The sequence below is a fragment of the Beta vulgaris genome, chromosome 5 (genome assembly GCF_026745355.1).
Source record: "Beta vulgaris subsp. vulgaris cultivar EL10 chromosome 5, EL10.2, whole genome shotgun sequence".
NCBI lineage: Eukaryota > Viridiplantae > Streptophyta > Magnoliopsida > Caryophyllales > Amaranthaceae > Beta > Beta vulgaris.
The window spans coordinates 15,622,011-15,648,037 of NC_079206.1; the positions used below are offsets into that span (position 1 = coordinate 15,622,011).

General features: G+C 34.2%; 1 protein-coding gene across 1 annotated transcript; it reads left to right on the forward strand.

Moving 5' to 3' along the window:
• The first annotated feature begins 4,386 nt into the window (after window positions 1-4,386).
• LOC104892990 (glutamate receptor 2.3) lies at window positions 4,387-19,396 on the forward strand. Its single transcript, XM_010679017.3, has 5 exons — window positions 4,387-4,718; window positions 16,077-17,407; window positions 17,580-17,892; window positions 17,969-18,375; window positions 18,720-19,396. The coding sequence occupies exons 1-5, from the start codon at window positions 4,406-4,408 to the stop codon at window positions 19,182-19,184; spliced, it is 2,829 nt and encodes a 942-aa protein (XP_010677319.3). The 5' UTR covers window positions 4,387-4,405; the 3' UTR covers window positions 19,185-19,396.
• Window positions 19,397-26,027: the final 6,631 nt, after the last annotated feature.

Consider the following 26,027-nt stretch of genomic DNA (forward strand, 5'->3'; position numbering starts at 1 on the left):
TGATGTAACTAATTTGACATTGCACTCTTGTCTTCAGAAAAGTGGGAAATTGAAGGAATATGTCCTTAGACATCCCGATGATTACTAAATATAAATAAGAATTATATTATGAAGATAATAAAATTAATTAATTTAGTAATTGTATTTTCTTGCTAGAAAATAAATATGATTAATATGACAATATTGATTGGGCCTATAACTAAAATATATTAATTCTATGAGGTCACACATTGTAACACAAATTGCATAAAGCAATCCAAATTCATTTAGGATTAGGGTTGACCAGCCCATAAGGGGAATAGGAGAAGAATTAGTTTTCTTAACTAGCCTATGACTCTTCTATTTATATAGAATATAATATTAGAGTTTAGGTAATTAATTCGTTAAGTAGTTTCTTTTCACAAAAGAGAGAGTTTGAGAAAACCCTAATCCTTCTCCAAGAACCGACGCCTATACCACCTAAAAGCAAGAGAATTCTTCTCTTCCGCTCTAGCAGATGTTGGTGTTCAACTGGTGCTCGTGGATTGATTAGAGGAGTAATACTTGGGGATCTCAGATCTTCGAAGCACATGAAAATCACGCTATAAAAGTGGTACATCTAATTCGTATTGAATGATTCACGTGTTTGATTATGTTTGTGATCCTACGACAGGCCCGTCTCGAACTATATAGAGGCCCTGTGCGATCTCGTATTTGAAGAATTCAATAATGTAATAGCTCATCCATACTTCACATAATCATATTATGAAAAAAAAGTAGTCCAAATAAGTACATAAACTTTTTCTTTTTACTACTTGAACTTTCTCTATTTGGGGGCCCTCACAATTAAGGGGCCCTGTTCCATGGAACATGTTGAACATGCTAAAAGCCGCCCCTGTCCTACGATATATATTAGGATCGGAAATTATTTCTTGAAATGACTCTATATATGCATCTATATGTTCCTACAATATAAATACTCCTATTATGTTAGAGATATCTTTCTTCTAGTCCTCATATAATCTTATGATCTTAATTATTTCTATCTTTTATCTTGTAAATCCTGTATTATCTTTTCATAACTATCTTAGCAAAATCCTTTGTATTGTATATACTTGTAATCCTTGTGAGTCAATTAATACAACCCAACCCTTTCATCACCTAACCAGAAAACAAATAAGCACCTCGATGAATGAGACAAATAAATGGAGACAAATAAGGGAGTATAAGTATTCTTCGATATTGCAAGTGTATAACCAAGTAAAATGGTCAATTGTCAATACTTGGACCATAAGGTGTTGAAAATCCCATTAAAATGGACAGGCCGACTGTTGAACAAATCAATGTAAATTTGTCAGTCTTTCAGGAGGTTTTGTTTACAAGGAAATAAACAGAACACAACATGATTTTGAGATATTTTATATATTGGAATACCAATTAAATAGCGTCAATATCTACCTAATCCTTTCGTATATGCTCAGGTCCTGTCTTCTGCCTGCCCATGCAAAGTGTTTATAATCATAATGGAGTAATCTATACTAATACATCAAATTATGTTTTTAAAAAATATCGGTGTCACGTGGCACTTTTTCTGAAGGCATTACATATAATTAAAAAAAATTACAAATCGCATAGTACATAGTTTAATCCCGTGACTTCAAGTTTATTAATAAAGTTTTAACCACTAGATCATGTAATATTTAGTATTATTATTTTAATGTATAATATTAATAAATAAAAAGTTTATTTACCTGGAAAATGACCCGTGCCTAATAACTAGTTTTAGAATTTAAAAGCTTACTTTTACAACTTTTCGCTTGATTTTATTTGATAAACTAACTTTTGGATTGAATTAGGTTTATTGTTTAGGACATATATATCTAGACTCTAGAGTCAGACTAGAGATCAGACATTGGGCAATAATATATATGGACCTAACTAGGGATGTTAATTAATATGGCCTATTTGTGAACAGTTCGGGATCGGCTCGGTCAAGACTCGGCTACTGGTGACTGGACTCGAATTCGAACTCGGTTCGGTAAAGCTCGACTAAAAAATTCGTTAACAGACTCGATGATACTTTCATATAGAAAAATAATATATGTATATATATATATACATAAATATGTTAACCTAGATATCACATAATAATAATTTAATAGCTTCATTGTCTAAAAGAAAACCTCTAAATCTAACAATTATTAAAAAAGAAAAAAAAAAAAACATGTAAAAACTAGGGATGATCAAGAGTCAAGCCTGTTCGTGAATAGTTTGAGATCAGCTTGCTTAAATTTGGTCAAAGCTCGGCTCGAACAAAGTTCAGCTCGTTAACTTGAAGCTCGACTCGAGCTTAAATAAACATAAACGAACACAAGCCGAGCAAGTCATAGTTTAGACTCGGCTCGACCAATAAGCAGTCATAGACCTAATAACCTTGATACTTAACTATTAAGACGTGTTTGTCAACTCATTTTAACAATTAAGAAAATTGTTAAAAAAAATTTAAATATGTAATGACATTAAATAAGTTATAGTAAAACTTCATCCATCTTTACCTTAAACAATTGAGTCAGTTTCTGAAGAGACAGTCTCACGTTAGTGTTAACGTGAGACCAGTTGATATCATTCTGGCATCACGCGCGTGCATCAAAATATCAGTAGAATTAGTTATAGCGCTTGCAGCAGGTATTAGTTATATATATGCTAGTCTTAAATTGCTTATAGATTAATTAGTTAAGTGCCGAAATATATTAGTTAAGCACTAAAGTATATTAGTTATATCCTAGAAACCAGATTATAACGCATTTTATTGGCCCTGGTTTCAGTATCACGCATAAAATCATTATGTCCTTCGTCTCTAATTTCAGTTATATCAAATCCTTACTCAACTTCTTTTTTCTGGTTGTATTTTGTATTTGACATATTAGATTTATAAACAAGTTATGTTTTCGTTTTATATTGAAAACTAAATAATGCTCAATAAATCTTAACTAATTATAAAACATCACTAACTAATGTACATGATATGTTAACTAAAAAAAGGGGTAAGTCTACATATAAATTTCTAGCTCTAAACGATTGTGTGTTAAAAATACTTAACTAATTTGCCAAAATTATTAACTAATTTGCCAAAAGCATTAAATAATATATCATGAGTAGGTCTAAGTGCTAAAGAATATTAACTAATCCACAACAATTAGTAACTAAAGATATGAAATTAACTACCTTTTCGATTCATGAAAACAAATGTTGTGATAATTATACCAACGGTACAACTAGAGTTCGCCATTCAGATTTATACTTAAGCAGACAACCTAATTTCAGTCACTGAAACATGTTTTAATAACCATCACATCACACATCCCAAAATAAAGTTTCAATATCTACGCAATTTTCTTTTCACCCACCACCAAAACAAAAAAAGAAAATGGAATAATAACAACCCTAAAATCGAAAAATAAAAGGAACAAAATATAAAAGCGAAGCAAGAATAGCAAATGAAAGAACAAAGAAAAGTAGAAGCTAAAGTAGAAAATGAAAAAAGATTTGGGTTGAAAATGGCAAGAACTTACTGTAATGGGGAGTAAAAAATGACAAAGTTAGAGAGAGAAATAATCATCTTTACAAATGAGAGTTGGTAGAGAGAAGGGTGGAGCAAAGAGAAATGAGGGTTGATAGAGGAGAGAGTAAATATAAATTGAGGGGAAAATGTGATGGTTTTACTAGTATAAATAATAGGTCGAAACGCTAAACTAATTGCATACTTAACATTACATCAATTGGTCTCACGTTAACACTAATGTGAGACCGTCTTTTTTAAGAATTTGTGTAAATAAATAGCGCAGGAAAAGTGTAAACCAGTACGTAATTGAGTTTGATTTATTAAAATATAAATTATTATAGGTTTTTTCATCTATTTTATTCTAATTTTTTTTAATTAGTTAAAACAAAGGATCCTACTAAATTGAAATCTCCTCTAAAAAAACCTCATCTTTAAAGAGCTTCTAATTGAGTTTATTCTCTTAAAATCATGAAATCAAACCTTTACCATTAAACAAAGTCTTTCTATATAAAACCTTTACCACTCGGTTTTTTTATTCATTTCATTCCAATTGTGTTATATAATTGCTACCATATTCCTATTTTTCTTCCTTGACGTAGACCGTAGTTTCATGCGGCATCTAATAACAAGATTCCCTAGCTACTTTATGCATGAAAGCATCATACATTCATAATCATACTGAGAAGACAGTTCAGTGACACGCATGTGTGAGCTTATTTGGAAAACCCAAGTGATATTTGACCAAAGTCCAAACTGTCACTTATTAATTAGTCCTGATCAAGGAAGCCGCCTATATATACTAACCAACCTAATTATTCTTAGCCAACATTTCAGGAGCCAAAAAAAGCAAAACAAGTTTCAGAGATGAGGCTTGTTATTATTCTCTGCTCAATCTTTGTTTTTTACTTCTTTCTAAAAGCAACACTAGCATTAGGGGAAACTACTAATACGACTACGACAAAGCTGTGGCATAATGAGAATGATATGGATCATAAAGTTATACCAATAGATGTGGGTTTGATCATAGAAGACAAAGATTGGATTGGGAAGATGAGTTATGAGTGCATAAAAATGGCGTTATCTGACTTTTATGCTACTCATCGTCATTACAAAACTAGGCTCGTTTTACATACTAGAGAATACAAGCATCATGATGTTGTTAGTGTTGCTGCTGCTGGTATGTATTACAGTATTAGTCTTACCATTTCTCTCTAAAACATCAAACATGTTCACTAATCAATACAGAATAAATACTGAATAAGAGAGAGAATCAGGTGAATATTGTTCGTTGTTGTTTAGCTTCACTCTTTCTAAAACTCCACTTTCTGTAGATATTAATTAACTATATATCCCTACCTCGGATAAAAAGTAAAATCATGTTATAGAATTTGACGTGTTTGGATCCTCTAGAGTTGTAAAATAACTCTATAAGGTAGAGTTTGAACAATATCAACCATTGAATACAAAATCAATGGCTCATATATTCTCTTTCCAAAATCCCCCTCTATTTTATCTCATCAAAATCCACTCCTAAATCTTTCCCTTCCACCAATATAAGCCCTTGATTTTAAAATATATGGCTCAGATATAACTCTACCTCGTAGAGTTTCACTAAAACTCTAGAGGATCTTAATAATTATTTGAAAGAAATCATATATATGCAGTCTTTGTATTTTTCTTCCTTTTGCATCTCAATTATTACGTTCATAATCTGCGAAAATATGTTATTTATTTATTGTATTACTTTCTTGTTTCTTCACTCATCAACTCAGTTGCCAAAATACGTATTGATCATGTTATCATAAGTATGCTATGCAAGTCAGTGTCAGCAAACAGCAATCCTCTAATTAGCTTATACCTTTTTTTGAGAGGTAATTAGCTTATACCTTATGCCATCCATACATACACATAAACGTTATGAACTTTAAAATACAATATTCCGAATGATAAGCAATTCTTCGATCTTCATATCGTGCTCTAGCCTCTAATTAGTTAATTATAAGTCGGATAATGTAGTATAATTGTATGAATTAGATCTAGTTTAAAGAGAAGTGACAGTTCGTATTGGCTGTAAATCATACAACAACGAGCCCTCAAAGGTAAATTAAATATTCCATATTTCTATATATTTTGGTTTGTTTTGAAATAATAGGTCGTTTTTTTTTTTGACGGGGAAATAATAGGTCGTTGTAAGATCTAGTATATTAGATTAACGATTTACTATTACTTTCTACTAAAACATAGGCTCTGTTTGGTAAATAGAGTTTAGCGGTTAGAATTTAGAGTTTGTTTTTTAGAGTTTTAACTTTCTTTTTTATAGATTTGACTGTTGATTTGACAATTTTTTTCATAAATGTGTTTGGTAACAATTAACTGATTGCTAAAAGTTTATTGTCATTTATAGACATTTTAATACATATGTTTAGTATTATTATTAGAGGTAAAATAGTTATTAAATACTCTTTTACCTAATCCTCCAAAGAAAAAACTCCTTTTAGGAGCTTTTTCATTTTGAGAGTTTTTATTTCAAAACTATCTTTTAAACTCTCTTTTACCAAACACCTCTTTTAGAGTTTTTGAATAGTCAAAACTCTATTTTTACTCCAAAACTCTAATTGTCAAACATCCCCATAATCGAAAAATGACATATATCATCTCCTGATCAAAATATCGACGCTCAAATTTTTTTTGAAAGAAGAATGTTCCTAGAACAAAACAAAATGTATATTTATTGTTAAGGTGTTAATCCACATGTAAGATTGTCCCATTTTGAAGAAAGAGATAATGGATGAGTAAAATATAAGGTTAATGGGCTACTCCTCTTTTTGACAATTAGTTTTAGAATGAAACCTCATTTGAACTTGTGTGTGGTCACTCTCTACACAATTTTTTTTTAACATGATAATAATATTTATTTTAGTGATAATCATGAATTGCACAGGTCCTACACTAATAATTATACTATGTCTATATGATACTTCATAAAATGTTCAAAGGTACTCCTAATTGGGAAAATTGGCTAAATTAAACATTGATAAGTGGAAAATAATATATATGGAATTATTTGCTGAAAAGTATAACACAAATTTACCCTACTTTCGTACACAAGTCATCATTATTGGTGTAATTAATACATTGTTGAAATCATTTTAAAATTGAAATCCTTATAATAATATATTATTGGTAAAGTACAATTTAAGATTATAAATATAAATAAACATTATCTATATATAAAATAAAATATTAAGATTGAAAATTTGTTAAAGTTGATACTTTTATCTTATTTTAAAATTTGCAACTTTATAGTACTTCATTTATAAGTTTGATAACTAAAATTATGTTACAGTACTCCCTCCGTAACAGAAAAAACGCAACAATTAGGTATCATTTGTGAGGTATAAAATATTGACTTGTTGCGTTTTTTTCTCTATTATGGAGGAAGTAGTATTTAACTTTGAAACACCAATTATTGAGAGCATTTAGTTATAATAGTTTTTATATGAGATTTTTGAATATATTTTTCTCATCGTTGTATTATTTTGCACAATATAATTAGGTGCCAAGTTCATATTAGCAACAGTTTAGGCCTTTTGGCTAACCTATAAAGGAGTTCATATTAGTGATATAGCTCGAATATGATAACTTGGTGCAAAAGGCCAAATCTTATCATATTACACATGGAATATTAGTGATGGATTCTATTTCTTTTAGCCAATTCCAGATCATCGTTCTGAATTTTCTACTTAGATAGTTAATTTTTTTTTTTCTTCCTTACAATGACTTTAATTTTCTTTTTTTTTGGTGCAAATCCTCAATTTGACTTTAAGTAAGATGTGAACTATACGACTATAAGTGTAGGAGAGCTCATTCATTATCCACTTGGATGTGCATGTCATGATAAACGAAAGACTAATTTTATTTATTTGCGCATTTATAATTCTCGTTTTTAGTATATTTTACTCTTTTGGATTATTCTAAATGAACAATGAACCAAAAAAATAGTTTTGAATTTACTATACTGACGGCATATCTGAGTGTGTGATAAAATAAGTATCAGATACATCAGTCATAGTTGCATAATCGATGTTGTCCACAAAAGTAAGACAATTTTAATTTATATTTATCGTCACAACTTTGTTCGAACTTGAATACGCTATATGTACCAGCTCAACTTAGCTGATCGCTTCATTTTTGAAATATAAGAGATGTGAGCCTACGGATAAAGTGAAGTTGAGAAAATAATCCATTACATATCTAATAACAATTTAACTAACTAAAATTTTAGCTAATTAGTTGTACTCCAAAAGTTTATCATACATTCGAGACTTCGAATACTTTTAAGATTATTTTTTTGCTCATTTATCATTTGAAACCATCTGAGTGACCGAAATGTATTAAAAACATGAGAGTTTTAAATGAGTAAAAATTAGTTTTGATTTTTAAATGTACCATGTATATGATATACCCGACCAATAAATTCATAATAGTCTAGCTAATTTTCAAGTGGGTATTTATTACCTACTAGGTGTCGAGAGTTAGAGACTCATAGTCATAGGGTATCTTGAAGACGAAAGATTTACGGGTTTCACGGCTAATGACTTATTGAATTTTTGTTTGAATGATTAAGACTAATAGATTTGATGCTTAGAAATCTTGGTTGTTTCTATGTCATGATAATATTTTTTTTTTTTTTGACAACTTCATGATAATATCTAGTATACCGTATACGTACTTTCATAAAGTAATCAAATTTCGAAAGCAAGTCTTTTTATATTACATTTAGGATTAAGTTGACTTCAAATCATCGTAATGTTGTATCCATCTGTTTTAGCATTAAATATAGGCAATTCAGATCGAATATAGTTGATTAGTTAAGCAATATGTAATTATTTTTTTCTTTCTTCTCAGGCTTTTCTATTCGGGATACTAGAGTATAGTACATTGGACTTGAAAGTGAAAGAATATTATATTTATTATTCTCTCAACTAACGTTCTTGTTTCACAAAAAAAACAACTGACGTTCTTGTCTGTGTACAACTGTACATGCGTCATGCACTACCTAGTACTTAAAGCAACTCCAATGGTAGAGCAATTTCAATGGTAGAGTGTCATATAGATTTTTTTTAGCTAACTCAATTTTAAGCTAAAATTCCCACAATGGTTAGCCAATATACTTGTTGTTTGACTAGGTCCCACTTGAAGTAAGATAGTTTTTTTTATAGAGAAGAATATGGAAATTGTTTACCAAAATTCTCACATTGGCCCACATCTTTAGCTCAAGCAAATTGGCTTAGTTAAGCTAAATTGACTAGCAAATGAAATTTCAGCTACTCACTCAAGTGATTGGGCTAATTGCTTAACTTTTTTTGTTTGCTAGCAAGTCCCTAATGCTCACCATTGGAGTTGCCTATTTCTTATTAAGGGATAGTAGTATAGTATGTAAGCTCCTACCTTAAGTCTATGAATAGTGATATATTATCTCCATTTTTCAATCGAGTGGAACACTTTTTTTATTTGAAATAGTTATAATAAGTGTGATCAATTTCAAAATGATAGAAAAAGTTCAATAGTATTATGAATATGCTACCAAAAAAATAAAAGGGGACCATAACTTTTTTTGTTTTACCACTTTATTTTATTGTGATCCTAACTTTCTCTCTCTATATTCCTTGTTACTCCTCTAGTTTCTCTATATTTCACTTATTGAGAAACGAAAAAATTATATAGGTACTTTCTTAGTAATTTGCCAGTTATTTCATAGGTCTAACACATAACTGATGACGAGCAAAACTATAAGTTAGGCAAATTTGGCAACACAGTATATTTGGCTTGATACATTCACTAATATACAATTTCAATCGATATGAAAAATATACTGAACTAACAATAGATGATCTAACTCACCAAGGATGTATTGGTCAAGTGGTTAAGATTGAGGTGTTGTGAACAATAGGTCACAGGTACGAATCCACCCTCCCCTTCTTTGTATTTTGTACTGCCTTCGTATCTCATATGAATAAAAAAAATAATAGAAGATAGATCTAATGATGGGAATTAAGATTAAGATTACTCGACGGTGAAATTATAGGCAATGGTAATAAGTATGTATTTTTTTTGAAAGGACCCCATGAACGGCAACTATATTAAATCAGTACTAGCAAGAGAAACAATAGACTCCGACACATCATTCACGCAAAGCCTTCTCCCAACTTCCACGAGTTAAAAGTGAGCTAGCTCGTGAGCTACCGTGTTACCAGATTGTTTAACAAAAGACCAAATAATAATATTAAAATAAGAAATCAAAGCTAGAATGTCCTCTATAACTAAATGAAAAGTCGTCCAACCCTTAGAACCTCCTATAAGAGCTTGAATCATAAGCAAGATGTCACTTTCAAGAACAACCCTTGAGCACCCCAACTCCTTGGCAAGCTGAACCCCTGCTAACACCGCTCTCGCTTCAGCAACTCTCACCTCCCAAGCCACCATTTGTTGGGTCGCAACACACCCAACTACTTTTTTTTAAAAATGATTTTTACTTTTTTATAAAGTTAAGGGGAATTTCCTTGCAAGGAGGAAAAATTGTGTGACTTTTACTTTTTTATAAAGTTAAGGGGAATTTCCTTGCAAGAAGGAGGAAAAATTGTCACGATTATGGTAGCGTGAAGATGTAGAATAGTTTGTCAAAGTGGTATTGCATGTGGCTGTGTTCAACATGATATACAAACCTAGAAAATACTAGGCCACTATACATGTCCCATAGTTAACAAAATACACATCGGTCAACCTAAGACTCAATACATACATATATTTATCAACACCCCCTCCCCCCCTCCCAAGTTGGAGCATGGATATTAGTGATGCCCAACTTGCCAAGTAAATAAAGAAACTGTTGTGTGCCAAGAGCTTTAGTAAAAATGTCTGGGAGTTGTCCATTAGTAGGAACGTGAGTAGTGGAAACGAGACTAGCATGAATAGCATCGCGAATATAATGGTAATCAACCTCAATGTGCTTCATACGCTCATGGAAAACGAGATTTGAGCGATATAAAGGGCGGATATACTGTCACAGAAGAGAGAACAAGTCGCGGAATGTGACACGCCAAGACTACCAAGAAGAGCACACAACCATTTGAGTTCAGCAGTAACATCAACCATAGAACGATACTCAGACTCGGCAGAAGAGCGGGAAACAATATGTTGTTTCCGAGTCTTCCAGAAAATGGAGAGAAGCCACGAAAAACAATCCAACCTATGACGGAACGCCGAGTGAAAGGGCAACTAGCCCAGTCAGAATCACACCAAGCAGTCAAGTGTAAATCGCAAGTAGAAGACAAAACAACGCCCTGACCCAGACACGCTTTCAGGTAGCGAACAAAGCGAAGTGCAGCCTCCCAATGCTGTTGACGAGGCTGATGCATAAACTGAGCAAGGACATGAACCACATAAGCCAAGTCTGGACGAGTAAAAGACCGATAAATAAGTCGGCCCACAAGCCTCCGATACTGAGAAACATCCGAATGAAGGGACCATCGGCCTTGGCAAGGTTATGGTTCTGTTCGAGAGGAGTGTTAGCAGGTTTAGCACCAAGTAACCCAATTTTAGTAATGCTATCCAGGGCATACTTTCTTCGAGAGAGAAAGAAACCATCAGAACTCCGAGCAGCCTAAATACTAAGAAAGTATTTCAAAGGACCAAGATCGTTCATATGAAAGCAATCACCCAAATATTGTTTGAAAGAGGCCAGAACAGCAGTATCCTTACCAAAAATAATGATATTATCAACATAGACCAAAACATGCAGACGAACCCCATGGCAACAATAAGTAAAGAGAGAGTAGTCTGAGTAAGAATGTGAAAATCCGTAATCACGCAAAGAAGCAGCAAACTTAACAAACCAACATTGAGGGGTTTGGCGGAGACCATAAAGAGACTTTTGAAGTTTGCATACCTGGCCAGGATGACTAGGAGAGAATCCAGGAGGAAGTTTCATGTAAACATCGTCGTCTAGATCACCATGGAGACAGGCCTTAGGAACATCCATCTGGTGGATCTCCCAATTACGAGCTGCTACAACAGCAAGAAAGGCACGAAAAATAACCATTTTTTGCGACGGGAGCAAAAGTCTCGTTGTAATCAATTCCTTCCACCTGATGATGACCCAGAATGACCAAACGCGCCTTAAAACGCTCAACACTGCCATCAGAATTGTACTTAATTTTGTACACCCATTTACAACCCAAAGCCTTCTTACCAGGAGGAAGAGGATTCATAACCCAAGTTTTATTATCTTCCAGAGCACCAATTTCCTTTTGCATAGCCTCACGCCAACTCGAATACTCCATAGCCTCCTTAAAACTATGAGTCTCAAGCCTCGTATCAACAGCTGCAAGAAAAGCACGGTGGGAGACATAAAACTTATCACAATTCACAAAGTGAGCTATACACTAAGTAGTACATGAGGGACGTGAAGCATGAAATGACACTAGTAGAAAAAAATGGAAGGGACGCGGTTAAAACAGCCCTAAGGGCTGCGTTTTTGGCCAGCAGCCCTTTCTATAGCAGCCCTTCACTAAAAGGGAAGGGCTGCGTTTTTAAACCGCAGCCCTTCACAATGAAGGGCTGCGGTTGAGGCCCAAAAATGCAGCCCTTCCATATTGGAAGGGCTGTGTTTTTGGGCCTCAACCGCAGCCCTTCTTTGTACAAAGGGCTGCGGTTTTGGCACAAAATCGCAGCCCTTTCGACCCATAAAAAATAAAAAAAAATGTTTTCCTTAATACTAAACAAAGCATGAGCAATCTTTCAGTATCTTCTGTATTTATGATGTCAAATTCAATAGTTATTCTAAGATAGCAAGCACATACAACTAGTAAGGCATGTGAAGCAAACTGCGTATATTCAATTATTGTAGTTAGGTCCAGGCAGATTATAGGATAATCACTCATGAAATATATCAAGAAATTTACAACAGGGAAAATTAACAAGAACAGTCGAAATTTATAGATCTAAAAATGAAAAGAAAAAAATAACGAAAATGAAAAAAATAACGAAAATGAAAAAAAGGAACGAAATGAAAAACAAGAATGAAAATGAAAAACTGAACCAAAATGAAAAAAAAGGAACTAAAATGAAAAAAAAGGAACTAAAATGAAAATTAAACAAAACTCAAACTCAAACCTAGATCTGAAAAAAAAACTCAAAAATTACAATCTACATCCAAAAACTCAAACCCCATTGTTCGTTTATGGCTAAACTCGAGCTGTTGGTGGCTGGACTGCGGTTGGTGGTGTCGTGGTGGTGGTTGGTTGATGTTTAACAGCCCTAGATTTGTGTCGAGTGAGGAGCAAAGACTGCGTTATTGGTTGGTTGGTGGTGTTTGTGCCTTCGTGAGTGGTGACTGATGAGAAAGGAAAATCATGGCTTGGATATTTCCGGTACATTCAACACTTCGACCTTTTGTGGTCTTTAGGATTCACGAAATCAGTCACACCAAACTTCTTCGCTGTTAGCAAAGAGTATCAACCTTCATTAGTCTCTCTACCTCAGTGAATCTTATACGCTATAGAAAAACATTTGATAAATAGAAGAACAATTATGATTTGCTATTGCCTATTATCATTTACCTGCTTCGAACCTACTGGAAACCAGATCTACACCGATAATCGTTGATGCACCAGAAACTCTGGCACCCTCTACAACCTAAAGAATGAACAATAAAGAATCTTAAAAGCGTGACTGAAAATAAGGCATTTGTACCGGAGATTCGCCGGAAAAGGAGAGTGAAATGTCGGGATTCGATGATGAGACTTTCGTGAAGGTTACAGTGGTGGTTAGTATGAGGAACGAGGGTGGTGATGACAATGGAGGGTGAGAGAAAAGGGAGGAGGGTGAGAGAGGCATGCGTGAGAGAGAAGGGAGGAGGGTGAGAGAGCTAATAATAACAAACCCTAAAGCCCTTGCAATTAAAGTCATTTAAAAAAAAGCCCATAAAGGGCTGCGTGTTTTTAAAAAACGCAGCCCATTATTACTTAAAGGGCTGCGTTTTTATAAAACCGCAACCCTTTGTTACTTATAGGGCTGCGGTTTTCGGCTAACCGCAACCCTTCGTTTACGAAGGGCTGCGAATTTTGGGCTAACCACAATCCTTCACTATTAAGGACTGCGTTTTTAGAAAAACGCAGCCTTTGCACTGCAGCCCTTCCGTTTTTTCCCCCTAGTGTGAACCCGGAGAAGGACTCGCGGACTCCACAGAATTAACCACCAAATTATGTAAAAGGACAATGGGTTGCTTGAGGCGATGGCCGCGACCCAAAAGGATAGAGGAAGGTGCGGACTTAGAGTTGTCCAAACAAACCGGGTCATGATAAGCGGGGCTTTGGGGAGCAAGGGCTGGGTCAGAGAGCTGGTCCGGACATGGGTTAGCGGGCGCAGGGGGGTTAGCGGGTGAGACAGGGAGATCTGGGCTGGAGGTAATAGGCTCGGTGGGCAAGAATTCTGGGCCAGGAGTAGAATGTTGTGGAGCGGGTGAATGAGGAGAAGAGGGGGGAAGGTCATGTGTGGAGATGGGCTGGGACAAAGGTTGGGGCATTGCCTCAGGTAGAGAGAGAGAACTAGGAAAGGGGCCAAGGGTAGCATCAGGAGGGATGGGAGTGGGAGGAGATGAACCATATGGAAATGATTGTTCAAAAAATAACACATCAGAGGAAACGAAAATATCCCTGGTGTCCAAATCGTATAATTTCCACCCTTTTCTTCCCCGGGGTATACCCAATATATGAAGACACACTTGCGACTTCTTGGAGAAAATTTATCACCCTTTGCCTTTTGATTATGAGCAAAGCACAATCACCCAAAAACACATAAATCATCAAATTCAGGTTCATGACTTAAGAGCATCTCATAGGGGGTTTTGTTGCCTAAAACTCCTGAAGGTGTGCGATTAATAACATGAACAGCTGCAAGCACACATTCACCCCAAAATTGGACAGACAAGTTAGCTTGAAACATTAAGGCTCTACTAACATTTAAAATGTGTCTATGTTTTCGCTCAACCTGCCCGTTTTGTTGAGGGGTCCCAATATAGGAAGTTTGAAAAAGAATTCCACTCTGTTGAAAGAACCCAAACATGCAATTGAACTCAGTTCCATTATCACTCCTAACCATCTTAAAGGTAGTGTCAAACTGACGATGCACCATGGCAAAGAAAGAAATGAGATATTTATGGACTCAGTGTTATTTTGCAACAGATGAACCCATACAACACAAAAAAAATCGTCAATAATGGTAAAAAATAAATTGCTCCACAAGAAGAAGGCACACTATACGTCCCCTAAAAATCACAATGAACGAGTTCAAACATACGACTAGCTTTATTTGAACTAATTGGAAAGCTATCACGCGTCTGTTTTGCCATAGGATAAACATCATAAATCTTATTCAATTGCTTTCTAAGGGTGCTAGAACGGATTGCAGGAATCATCTTCACAACATACTTTGAAGGGTGACCTAACCTTTGATGCCATAGATCAAACAAGCTAACTCCATAAACACCAACAACATGTACCACAAAAACTTTGTGGCAGAAATAGAGTCCCCCTCGCCGTTCACCTGCTCCACTCAGAGTCCTTGTAGGTAGGTCCTGTATAGTACAGAAAGAAGGAGTGAATTAGACAGTACAATGATTATCAGACACCAAGTGGGACACAGAAAGCAAGTTACAATTAAACTCAAGAACAAATAAGACATCACGTAGAACAAGATGGGGCGTGAGATGAACATCGCCCATTTTAGTTGCCAAAGTCGAATTCCCATTAGGGAGCCCAACCAGTCTACTTGCCACATCGCGTACATAACGCAAACAACAAAAATCACTTGTAGTATGATGTGAAGCACTGGTGTCAATGATCCAGTCCATGTCACACATCTCACCTATCATACGTTCGCCATTTACCACAGCTTTTTCGTCACCCATGTTAATCAAGTCGTTCCACGCGTGTGGCGCTAGGATTTAGATGAGTTTCATCGGCAAAAGTTCGAGCAGTCGCCGGTCACCGACTCGGCTCTGATACCATGTCATGATTATGGCAACGTCAAGATGTAGAATAGTTTGTCAAAGTCGTATTGTTTGTGGCTGTGTTCAGCATGATATACAAACCTAGAAAATACTAGGCCACCAAACATGGGTCGCAGTTAACAATATGCACATGGGCCAACCCAAGACTCAATACATACATATATATATCAACAAAAATTGAAGATCCTTCTAAAAAGGGATGAGAATCAAACCCCTGTCGGCTGTCACAGGAGTGGAAGGAAGGTCTTACAACAACTAGACCACCGTTGATTCTCAAAATTGACTTTTACTTATTGAAACTCTTTTTTTGAAAAAAATTAAATTTTACTAATTAGAGTTGATTTATATTTTAAAGATGTTAGTGGCATATATTATCACCTGAGATCTTGTAAATTTTAGCATCCCCATCATCTCATACCGAAGAGTCACACATGAGTTGGCTAATCATTTATTTTTGTTGTACAGGCCTTCATCTGATTCAAAATGTTCGAGTGAAGGCAGTAATAGGGCCACTTACATCAAGCGAGACCCAATTTGTGATAAATCTTGGGACTAAGTCTCAAGTACCCATCATCTCATACTCTGCAACAAGTCCTTTCCTTTCCTCCCGTGGAAGTCCTTACTTCATCCGAGCTACCCAAAATGACGTTACTCAAGTACGAGCAATAGGGGCACTTATCCAAGCATTTTGCTGGAAAGAAATCGTGCCCATACACGAAAACGATGAATATGGTCAAGGCATTATGCCTGATTTGGTAGACATGTTACAAGGCATCAACACGCGCATGCCATACCAAAGTGTCATTTCTTCACGTGAAATAACCGACGATGAAATATTGAAAGAGTTGTACAAGTTGAAATCAATGCAAACAAGGGTGTTCCTAGTTCATTTGTGGCCTAATCTTGGAGTTAGGTTGTTCCTTAAAGCTAAAGAGGCAGGGATGATAAGTGAAGACTATGTTTGGATTTTAACTAATGGGATGGTTGATTTACTTGGAAGTTTTGATGCTAATGTGCTTGAATCATTGCAAGGTGTATTGGGTGTTAAGACGTATGTGCCGAGGACCCAAAAGCTCGACAATTTTACTATTCAGTGGCTAATGAAATCTGAGCTCAAGCATCATCACCTTAATGTGTATGGTTTATGGGCTTATGATGCTATTTATGCATTAGCTAAAGCAGCAGAGGAAGTTGGTATGAGTAGTTTAAACAATCTAGTTACTCCAAAGAAGAATAGTTTAACTGATCTAAATGATATCAGAGTCTCTAACATTGGGCCAAAGCTTCTCCAAGCAGTATCACAAACTAGATTCAGAGGTCTTGCAGGAGAGTTTAGCCTTGGCGAAGAAGGGGAACTGATGGATGCATCAACAATATATCAAATCATAAATGTTGTTGGTAATGGATGGAAAGATGTTGGATATTGCAAGGCAGAAAATGGACTTATAAAAGACCTAAAAAGCTTGTCTAGAGGTTATTCGACATCGAAGACTAATCTAAAAGCTATCATATGGCCAGGAGACAGTTTGTCTGTTCCTAAAGGTTGGGTTATTTCTGCAAGTGAGAAGAAGCTCAGAATTGGAGTTCCTGTAAAGTTTGGTTTTACTGAATTCATAGGTGTTGAAAACAGTCCTGAAAGTAACACTACCCAAGTCACTGGTTACTGCATCGATGTTTTCAATGCTGTTATGGCGAAACTTCCTTACTATGTTTCCTACGAATTCATTCCTTTCATGGAAATGAAGAACATTGCCTTAAATTCTTATAACGATTTAACGTACGAGGTTTATCTTGGGGTGAGTATTCTTCTAATTAGTACTTACTATTTGATAATATCAAGATGAACAATGGACATGTAGCTTGCTGTTATCATCGTTCTTTCTTTATGTTTCCCAGTTTTTTTTGAAAAACCAAACATATGAAAACTAGAAAAACTTAGTTTCCAATTTTGTTTTGATTTGATCGCAGAATTATGATGCGGTGGTTGGAGATGTGACCATAGTAGCAAACAGGTCAATATATGTAGATTACACACTCCCATTTACTGAATCTGGTGTGACCATGGTAGTTCCAATGAGCAAGAATTTAAAAACCAAAGCATGGTTGTTCATGAAGCCATTAACTTGGGATCTCTGGGTTATGACTTTATGCTTCTTTGTGTTTATTGCTTTCATTATTTGGGTTCTTGAACACCGTGTAAACAAAGAGTTTCGAGGCCCTCCTTTATATCAAGCAGGCACCACACTTTACCACTCTTTCTCAACCATGGTATTTGCACATAGTAAGCAACTTCCATCATTTTCTCTCTTATAATTTTTTTCAAAATTTCATATTAAAATGAGTACCTTAATGTGCAGGTGAGAATGTGTTGAGCAACTTAGCGAGGTTTGTAATGGTGGTATGGATATTTGTGGTGCTCATTCTTACACAAAGCTACACAGCAAGTTTGACATCAATGTTAACGGTCCAGCAGCTAAAACCTGAAGTCCAAGATGTGAAAGAACTGATAAAGAAAGGCGAGCCAGTGGCATATCAGCAGGGTTCATTTGTCCAAGGACTCTTGAAACAGATAGGTTTCAAAGAAGCGCAGCTAAAATCGTACAAAGGATGCGAGGAATTAGACGAGTTACTGTCAAAAGGAAGCAAAAATGGGGGTGTTGCAGCAGTTTTTGATGAGATTCCATATATGAGGCTTTTCCTTGGAAGTTATTGCCATAAGTACTCAATGGTTCAACCAACTTACAAAACTGGTGGTTTTGGCTTTGTGAGTTAACTTTTCTACACTTTTCAATTTTCAGATAATAAATATGGTTTCTACTTTCTACAATAGTTAGTATGTTTCTAATTGACTGTCATAAACAAATGATTTCCACACCATTGAAGTACGAAAAAATCTCACAAGAAAAATATCAAATACTCCCAAGTCCCAACTATTTGTGATACCATTTTGAAATGATCCAAGTGACCGATAACTTGTTTTATGGGAGCTTAATTCATCATAAGTTTACCTTCTAAGCTAATTTTTGAAGTCCCAAAATAATGTTAGAGTTGAGATTGTTTCTGTGGATATCTTAAACTAAAGGCCTTAATTATGTGCATGGGTTATAGGTATTTCCGAAAGGCTCTCCTCTTGTACCTGATGTATCGAGAGCTATATTAAGTGTAGCTGAAGGGGAAAAGATGGTGGAAATTGAGCGAGAATGGTTTAATGGAGAAGACAGTTGTGAAAATGCTAGCAACAAGGTTTCTTATGATCATTACAATCTTGGACTAGAGAGCTTTTGGGGTTTGTTTCTGATAGCTGGACTAGCAGCTACTTCCGCTTTGGTGATTTTCCTACTGGAGTTCTTATATAAGCATCGATGTATATGGACGGAAAATGACAGTTCAGTTTGGTGTAAAATTAAAGAAACAGCGAAGATCTTTGATGAGATGGATCCGTCATCTCATAAGTTGAAGAAGAATCTTGGAAAGAGTTGTAATGGTAATGACAATAAACGGGTTGATGATGGACCTGAAAGTATGCATAATACAAACTGCCCTCCTAGTCCATTGAGTGTTTTGAGTGAATAGATTAGTCTATTAATACTACTAGACTAGAACATTATTAGTCCATTAGCTTGTCTGCTGTATAAAATGATTACATAAATTCTTCTGAGATAAAACATTACAAATTGGGTCTAGATTGTACTGTATTAGTATTATGTAGATAACTCCATTACAGTCTAATCTCAAACAGATATGAATATAATGTTGTAGCATATAGCTTCCTGATTATAATTGATTGGTTTGCAATTTAAATTTTAACAGAAAATCTACTGAGTTTGTTGATATGCACACAGCAGACAACTATATCCAGATCAAGCACATTAGCAATTTAGGTATAATCAGAGAGCATATTGGAAAGTAAATCACAATATTTCCAAGAAAATATTCCAACATTCATTTGTTTCTTTTTGAAGTCTGATAGCAGAAAAAGTGAATAACCATATACTCCCTCCGTCTTTTATTAGTTTACCTCTTTTGACTTTTGACACTATTCACATACATGACTTTGACTATCTTTTGTAATTTGTATTTAAGGAAAAATATAGTCATGTGAGATCTTGTTGGATTCGTCTCAATGTGTATTATCCAAATATCAACATTTTGTAATTTTTGCTTATCGAAAATTAGAGATATTAAGGTTCAAATTAATATCTCGACAAATGTGCTCCAAAGAAAGGGGTAAACTAGTAAAAGACGGAGGGAGTATTAGATACAGGAATATGAGACATAACACCACAAAACACAGATTAAGAAGAAGGAAAAAGACAAAATTTACAAATCGGTGTGACTGAAACAGGCAAACAGCAACAGTGGATCAAGAGCAACAACCGAAAATACCAACTTCCTTTACAAACATGTACAAGAAAGAAAAATTGTACATAATTTTTTCTACAAAGTGGTTTGTATTATTTCTTTGAAGTCCTTCGGACCCCTTATGGAAGCCGGTGCATACTACTCCCTCCGTTTCTTTTTAATTTATTCACCTCACTTTGGGAGAGAACCAAGAAGGAAGTACAAAAGTATGAGAGAGAAAATGAAAAGGTAGATAGAGAAACAAAAGAGTGGTTAAAAACTTAAAGGGAAATTCTACATGATAACCTCCTACTTTGGGTTTTTCTACTTGGTGGCAGGCCAAAAAAAAAATTATACCAAGTGACCTCCTATTTTGACTAATTATCCTTAGTGACCTTATTCCACTTAAACTTAACTAAACCATCATTTGAAGTAATTTTACTAACCTATCCCCTAGTTAATACCCTAATTCTAAAAACCCCTCCCCTAACAAAAAAAAATCCATCCCTGGTGATTGATGTTAACCATAACTCAACTTTCCCTGTCATATTTTTCATTCTTTTTCACAACTCATCAGGTATTATTTCGTGCAATTAGGGACTTCAAGAATTTGTCTGTTTCAGTTTCTATTCTACAAGAATTTCATGCAAGCAGGCATTGCCTCCGTTGTTCGAACTTCAAACGAATTTACTGCCGACACTGAAACGTGAATGATTCTTCAACTCATACTTTCTATGCATATGTTTTGACTAATCGAGTCTAAATTCGGCAACTTAAGCCTTTATTTTATTAATCACTAGGAGCTATAAAATCATTTTGTACGCCTCGTGGGAAAAATAAACCAAAATGACAAACTGTCAACAACAAGAAATATCCATCAAAATCCAACAAAATATGAGATTGAAGCCATGAAAAAACCTTGCCATTTAAAACCCACTGATTTAATTATGTTATCAATTGAACCCATACAAAAAGGTTTTCTTTTTTCACTTAATTCTATCAATATTGGAACAGATCAAACCACATTTTTATCCAACTTTTTAGAGAAGCTTAAACATTCACTCTCAGTTGCACTTGTTCATTTTTACCCATTACCAGGCATGTTTACTAAACAAAAATACGTCAATGAAAACACTTGTTCGATCTTCATCGAACCCAACAAGAACCCGACTGTCAGGTTTATCCATGCTATGGCCTGAAAAATATGACAGGGGAAGTTGAGTTATGATGTGGTTCTTTTTTAGGGGAGAGGGATGGGGGTTTTGAGGTTAATTAATTAAGGATAGGTTAGTAAATTTATTTTAAATGATATGTTAGCTAGGTTTTAAGTAGATTAAGGCTACTAAGTATAATAAATCAAAGTAGGAGGTCACTTGGTATAAAATTTTTTTTGGCCTGCCACCAAGTAGAAAAACCCAAAGTAGGAGGTTACCATGTAGAATTTCCCAAACTTAAAATATTAAAAAGTGAATGACATGGGTGGAAAAAGAGGAGAAAATAGATATGATATATTACCAAAAATAGAAAAAGTAATAATGTGTAGATTAAAAAGAAACGGATTGAAAAGGAAAGTGTGTAGATTAAAAAGAAACGAACTAAAGAGGAAAGTGTGTAGATTAAAAAGAACCGGACTGAAAAGAAAAGTGTGTAGATTAAGGAGTCGTTTGGTTCAAGATATGGAATGGAAAGTGAATGGAAACAAATAAAGGAGGGAAATGGTAATAAAAATGGCTACATGTATTGGGTGTTTGGTTCAAGCTATGGAATGGTAACCATTACTACCAACTAATGGATTTTGTTACTTGAGGGGGATGGGAGGTAACAAATTGGAGGAGTCCATTACCACCAAGTAATGGTAATGGAATGGTGAAGCGTTGAACCAAACATGAAGAAAGGGAATCGATTATTGATTCCGTTTTTTGGACCCTAAATATAGTGAACCAAACGAGCTCTAAAAAGAAACTGAGGGAGTATTTAACACTCCAGTGGCACCATATACTGCTTTGAAGTCACTGGTTCTAGCCATAACACGACTATTCTATTTTGTTGCTCTTATTTAGTAGCCTTGAACTACTATCTCTAACAATATTTTCACAAGTTCAAACATACTAACCAAGCATTGCTTCTTACTTCACTCTTATCTATTCAAACTAGTAACTTATATCTCATTACCCTTTCTTGTTACCACCATATTACACTATCATTATTCTACTCATTCATTGCTTCATTCACAAAAATCACAATCAATAATGACATTCAGAATAATATTGCTAAAAATTACCTTTTTGTTAATAAGTGGTACTTAATCAATTAAAGACAGTGAAAGCACAAGAGTTAGCCAGAAATTCCCTTTATTAATTATGTAGACCTTTCATATGAAATTAGTATTTGGCCGGGCGTTACCTCGGGTTGGTATTGTTTTCCGAATTTGATATTGATTTTTTTTATTCCCATTAAAATATATTAAGAAAAACTCAACAATTTAAAAGGTATAAATATAATAATGTGGACACTTAAAACTTGATTAATAGTTGGTTAAGATGGTAATTGTGTCTTGTATGCTATCAAGAGGACACGGGTTCAAATCTTAGTGCCAGCTAATTTTATTTTTGTTAATTGACATAACTTATGTATACATTAGATAACAAGGTGCCACGTGGTATGTATTCATTGTCGTACATGTCTTTTAATATATTTGTATAGATTACATCATGAAAATGTAATTAAGGATTGAATATAACAAACACTCGAGCTGGACGTACTATAATCATGTCTTCTAATTTCTATCCTCACTCCATCACTCCAATATGAGATGGGTGTACGAATATTTTCCATATATCCTTAAAAAAAAATACTTCCTTTACTTTTTTGGGATGTATATTTTTTTAATTCCCCTCACAACAACTATCATGAGACTCCTATAAACTAGAAAAAAAAAAAAAAAAAAAAAGCATCATGTGCCAGTGACACCATGACCTAGAATTTTTGTCAATTGATGGATAACAAGAAAAATTGGAAGAAATTAGTATATAGAGGTAGTAGAAATGCATTACTAAAGATACCTTCATTATATTTATTTGACCTCAATGCTCGTCAACAACCACAAATTTTAATTTTGATATTCAATTTATAACTAGTTGTTACCCCGGGAAGCCTCGAGTCATTGCGTATAATTCGTTTATTATTTTTAATGAGATTAATTGAAGTACATGCCCCCATATGAGCGTATACATTTAGATTACATGTGACAACCTCCAATACTTCACAACTTTCAATTAGTATTGAGTACCGGATTCATAATAAATTAATTGTTATATCATTCACTTTTCGGAAAATAATGGTCACTCTTTTAAGTCAAAATGAGTCATTTTTAAACAAAGAATAGGTGTTTACCTTAAATGAGTCACTTGTATATAAGTAAAAGTGACCTATATAGGATAAAAGGTTACTCGGGTTTAAAGGATAACTTTTTGTATTGGATAAATCACTCCTATATAAGTTTATAAGTGTCTATATATGTAAGACAAATAGTTATCCGCTGCATAAACTCGTATCGTGCAATGGATCGGTCCTTCAAATAGTTGATTCGACACGACAAAGTTTGTAATATCATTTTTCAAGTCATAAAGACACGTTCTGTTTCCTTTCCTACTTATAATTGATTGAAATTAACTTCAATATATTTTTCTCAAGATTGTCCTTCAGATAGGTAATACTGTGTTTTTTATTTTGTAAAATGCTAAGCATTAATTAAGTTTACTAGGCCCGTTAGAAATTTTTATAATGCAACAAAGTATGTATATATATATATATATATATTATATATATATATATATATATATATATATATATATATATATATAATATAATATATAATATATATATATATATATATATATATATGTTTGTTTGTTTGTGTTCATTTTTGTAAAAAAAATTTAAAAGCATGAATGCCAAATAAATACAACCAACAAAGTGACTTATAATTATTTAAAAAATAAGCAGTTATTGTATAATATGCAACAAAGTAGAAGATAAGACAACTGTGAGTGACTATATTAACAAATTGAAAGTAAAACTACACACATAAATTCAAAGTTTAGATAGTACTTATTACAGGTTGTGAAATACTTCCTTATACACTACATGTGTGGTATTAACATTTGAGTTCCCATGCTCTTTATCACAGATTAAAATCTTCAAACTCTTTTTGCTTGTAACTCTTGATACAATAACATAGAATTGTCCATGACTGAATGCCGATCGAGGGAGATGTAATCCTACATGAGCTAGAGACTGTCCTTGGTTTTAATTTATCGTCATTACAAAACATACAACCAACGGAAACTGCCTTCTTTGGAATTTTATCGGGAACTTGTTGTGTCTGATGGTGTAAGTGTCATTCTGAGAATAAAAACTTTGTCCCCCATATTACTGTCGGACACAACAACCTCAATAATACAAATTATTCTATTTTAAATTTCAAAATTTTGATATCTGAAAATTTTGTTCAATACTTTTAAATTGACAATATGAAACACTTTTACATATTACCATCAATGTCATTGACTATAGTCAGTGCTTTTAGACTTTGAGAGCTCCATGAGAATATTTCTATTTAAATTTCAAAAATAATAGATTGTGGTTTAGATGTTATGATCTTATTTTGAGAATAATTAGAACAAATTTATGACCTGTACATTTGACAGTTATGATTTTGTGTTCTCAGATCACCTTTTTGTCTTGCTATCTTGCACTACTGTTGCACTGCACCTGACCAATATCCACTAGCCACCACTGAGTGTTTGCTACACTACAACCTGCAATCTCCATGTATCCTTTTTTTTCACTATGGATATTTTTTCTGTTGATTTTGTAATTTATTGAGGTGTGTTAGTTGATTTGTCAGGAAGTAAGTTATAATACTGAATTTTGACCAACATAATTAGAAAATTATAGCTAAGCATTCAGCAATTTGCAAGGAAGTTAGTCATACTACTGAATTTTGATCGATATAACTTATCTTATCTGAACTTAACTTATTTCTAAACTAATCATATCCTATATATATGAACTTATATTATTATTAAACTTATCTTATCTCATCTTATTTGAACTTATGCATACTTTACTTTACTTATATTTACTACATAGCTAAATTAATATGTTATTACCTTAACAAATAACATATATGAGTACATAGAGGTGATAGAGCTATGTAATCCCAAGAAACAGTCTCAATATATTTTTCATTTTTTCTAAGTGAGACCACTTAAATTAAATAAATTGGGAGTATATAGTTCTATACACACCAAGGTGTAAGTTATAACATGTGTCTTATTTTCATGTCTTTGATATTAGGCTTTATGAAAGTGGGCTTGAAAATACAATTAAATTTCATGAATAATTGATTAGGCTCTTTAAAATGGGACCAAAATTGTTTTAAACAAATAAATAGATTTTATGTTCATAATAGTTTTGGATTAGCTTTTCACAATGTTGTTCCTTTTAACCAAACCAACGTATGTTTCATCATTAACTACTCAATGGAGAGACACGATTATGTGTTTGCAACTATCCGGTACCGAACGAGAACAATGTTGAACTTGCAAAAGATGGTGTCTCTGGGATCCCCCTTCCGACGTCCAAGGCAGTGTCAAATCATTATCCTGGGGCCTAACAGCTTATTGGGGCCAAACACCTTTTATGTCTAAATTTTGAATGCATTATCAAGAAAAGTGTGTGCCCGTGAATCAATGAGCTTGTCTTGGCGTCCAACCGTTTGAGTCTCTTAGGGGACTCAAACGGGGGTATTTTGGTCATTTTATGCGTTGGAAGATTTCACGCGCGTGTGACTGACATTTGCTTGGTACCAATGCTAGGTTATAATGGTACCATTCTCCGAAAATATTGATACCTTGGTACCAATCCTGATAACAATTTGATACCAATGTCAGGTTATAACGGTACCATTGTGGTTTTTTTTGGGTGTTTGAGTCTTTTTTGGACTCAAACAGTTGGTTACCAAGCCTTTCTCTGAATCAATTTATTAGATTTGCAGCTTAATTTAATGCT

Bases quoted from the DNA above. Each gene is read 5' to 3' on its own strand.
- LOC104892990 (XM_010679017.3), top strand. From the start codon at position 4,406: ATGAGGCTTGTTATTATTCTCTGCTCAATCTTTGTTTTTTACTTCTTT. The intron at 4,719-16,076 runs GTATGTATTACA...TTTGTTGTACAG, and splicing joins TGTTAGTGTTGCTGCTGCTG to GCCTTCATCTGATTCAAAAT. The intron at 17,893-17,968 runs GTAAGCAACTTC...CTTAATGTGCAG, and splicing joins AACCATGGTATTTGCACATA to GTGAGAATGTGTTGAGCAAC.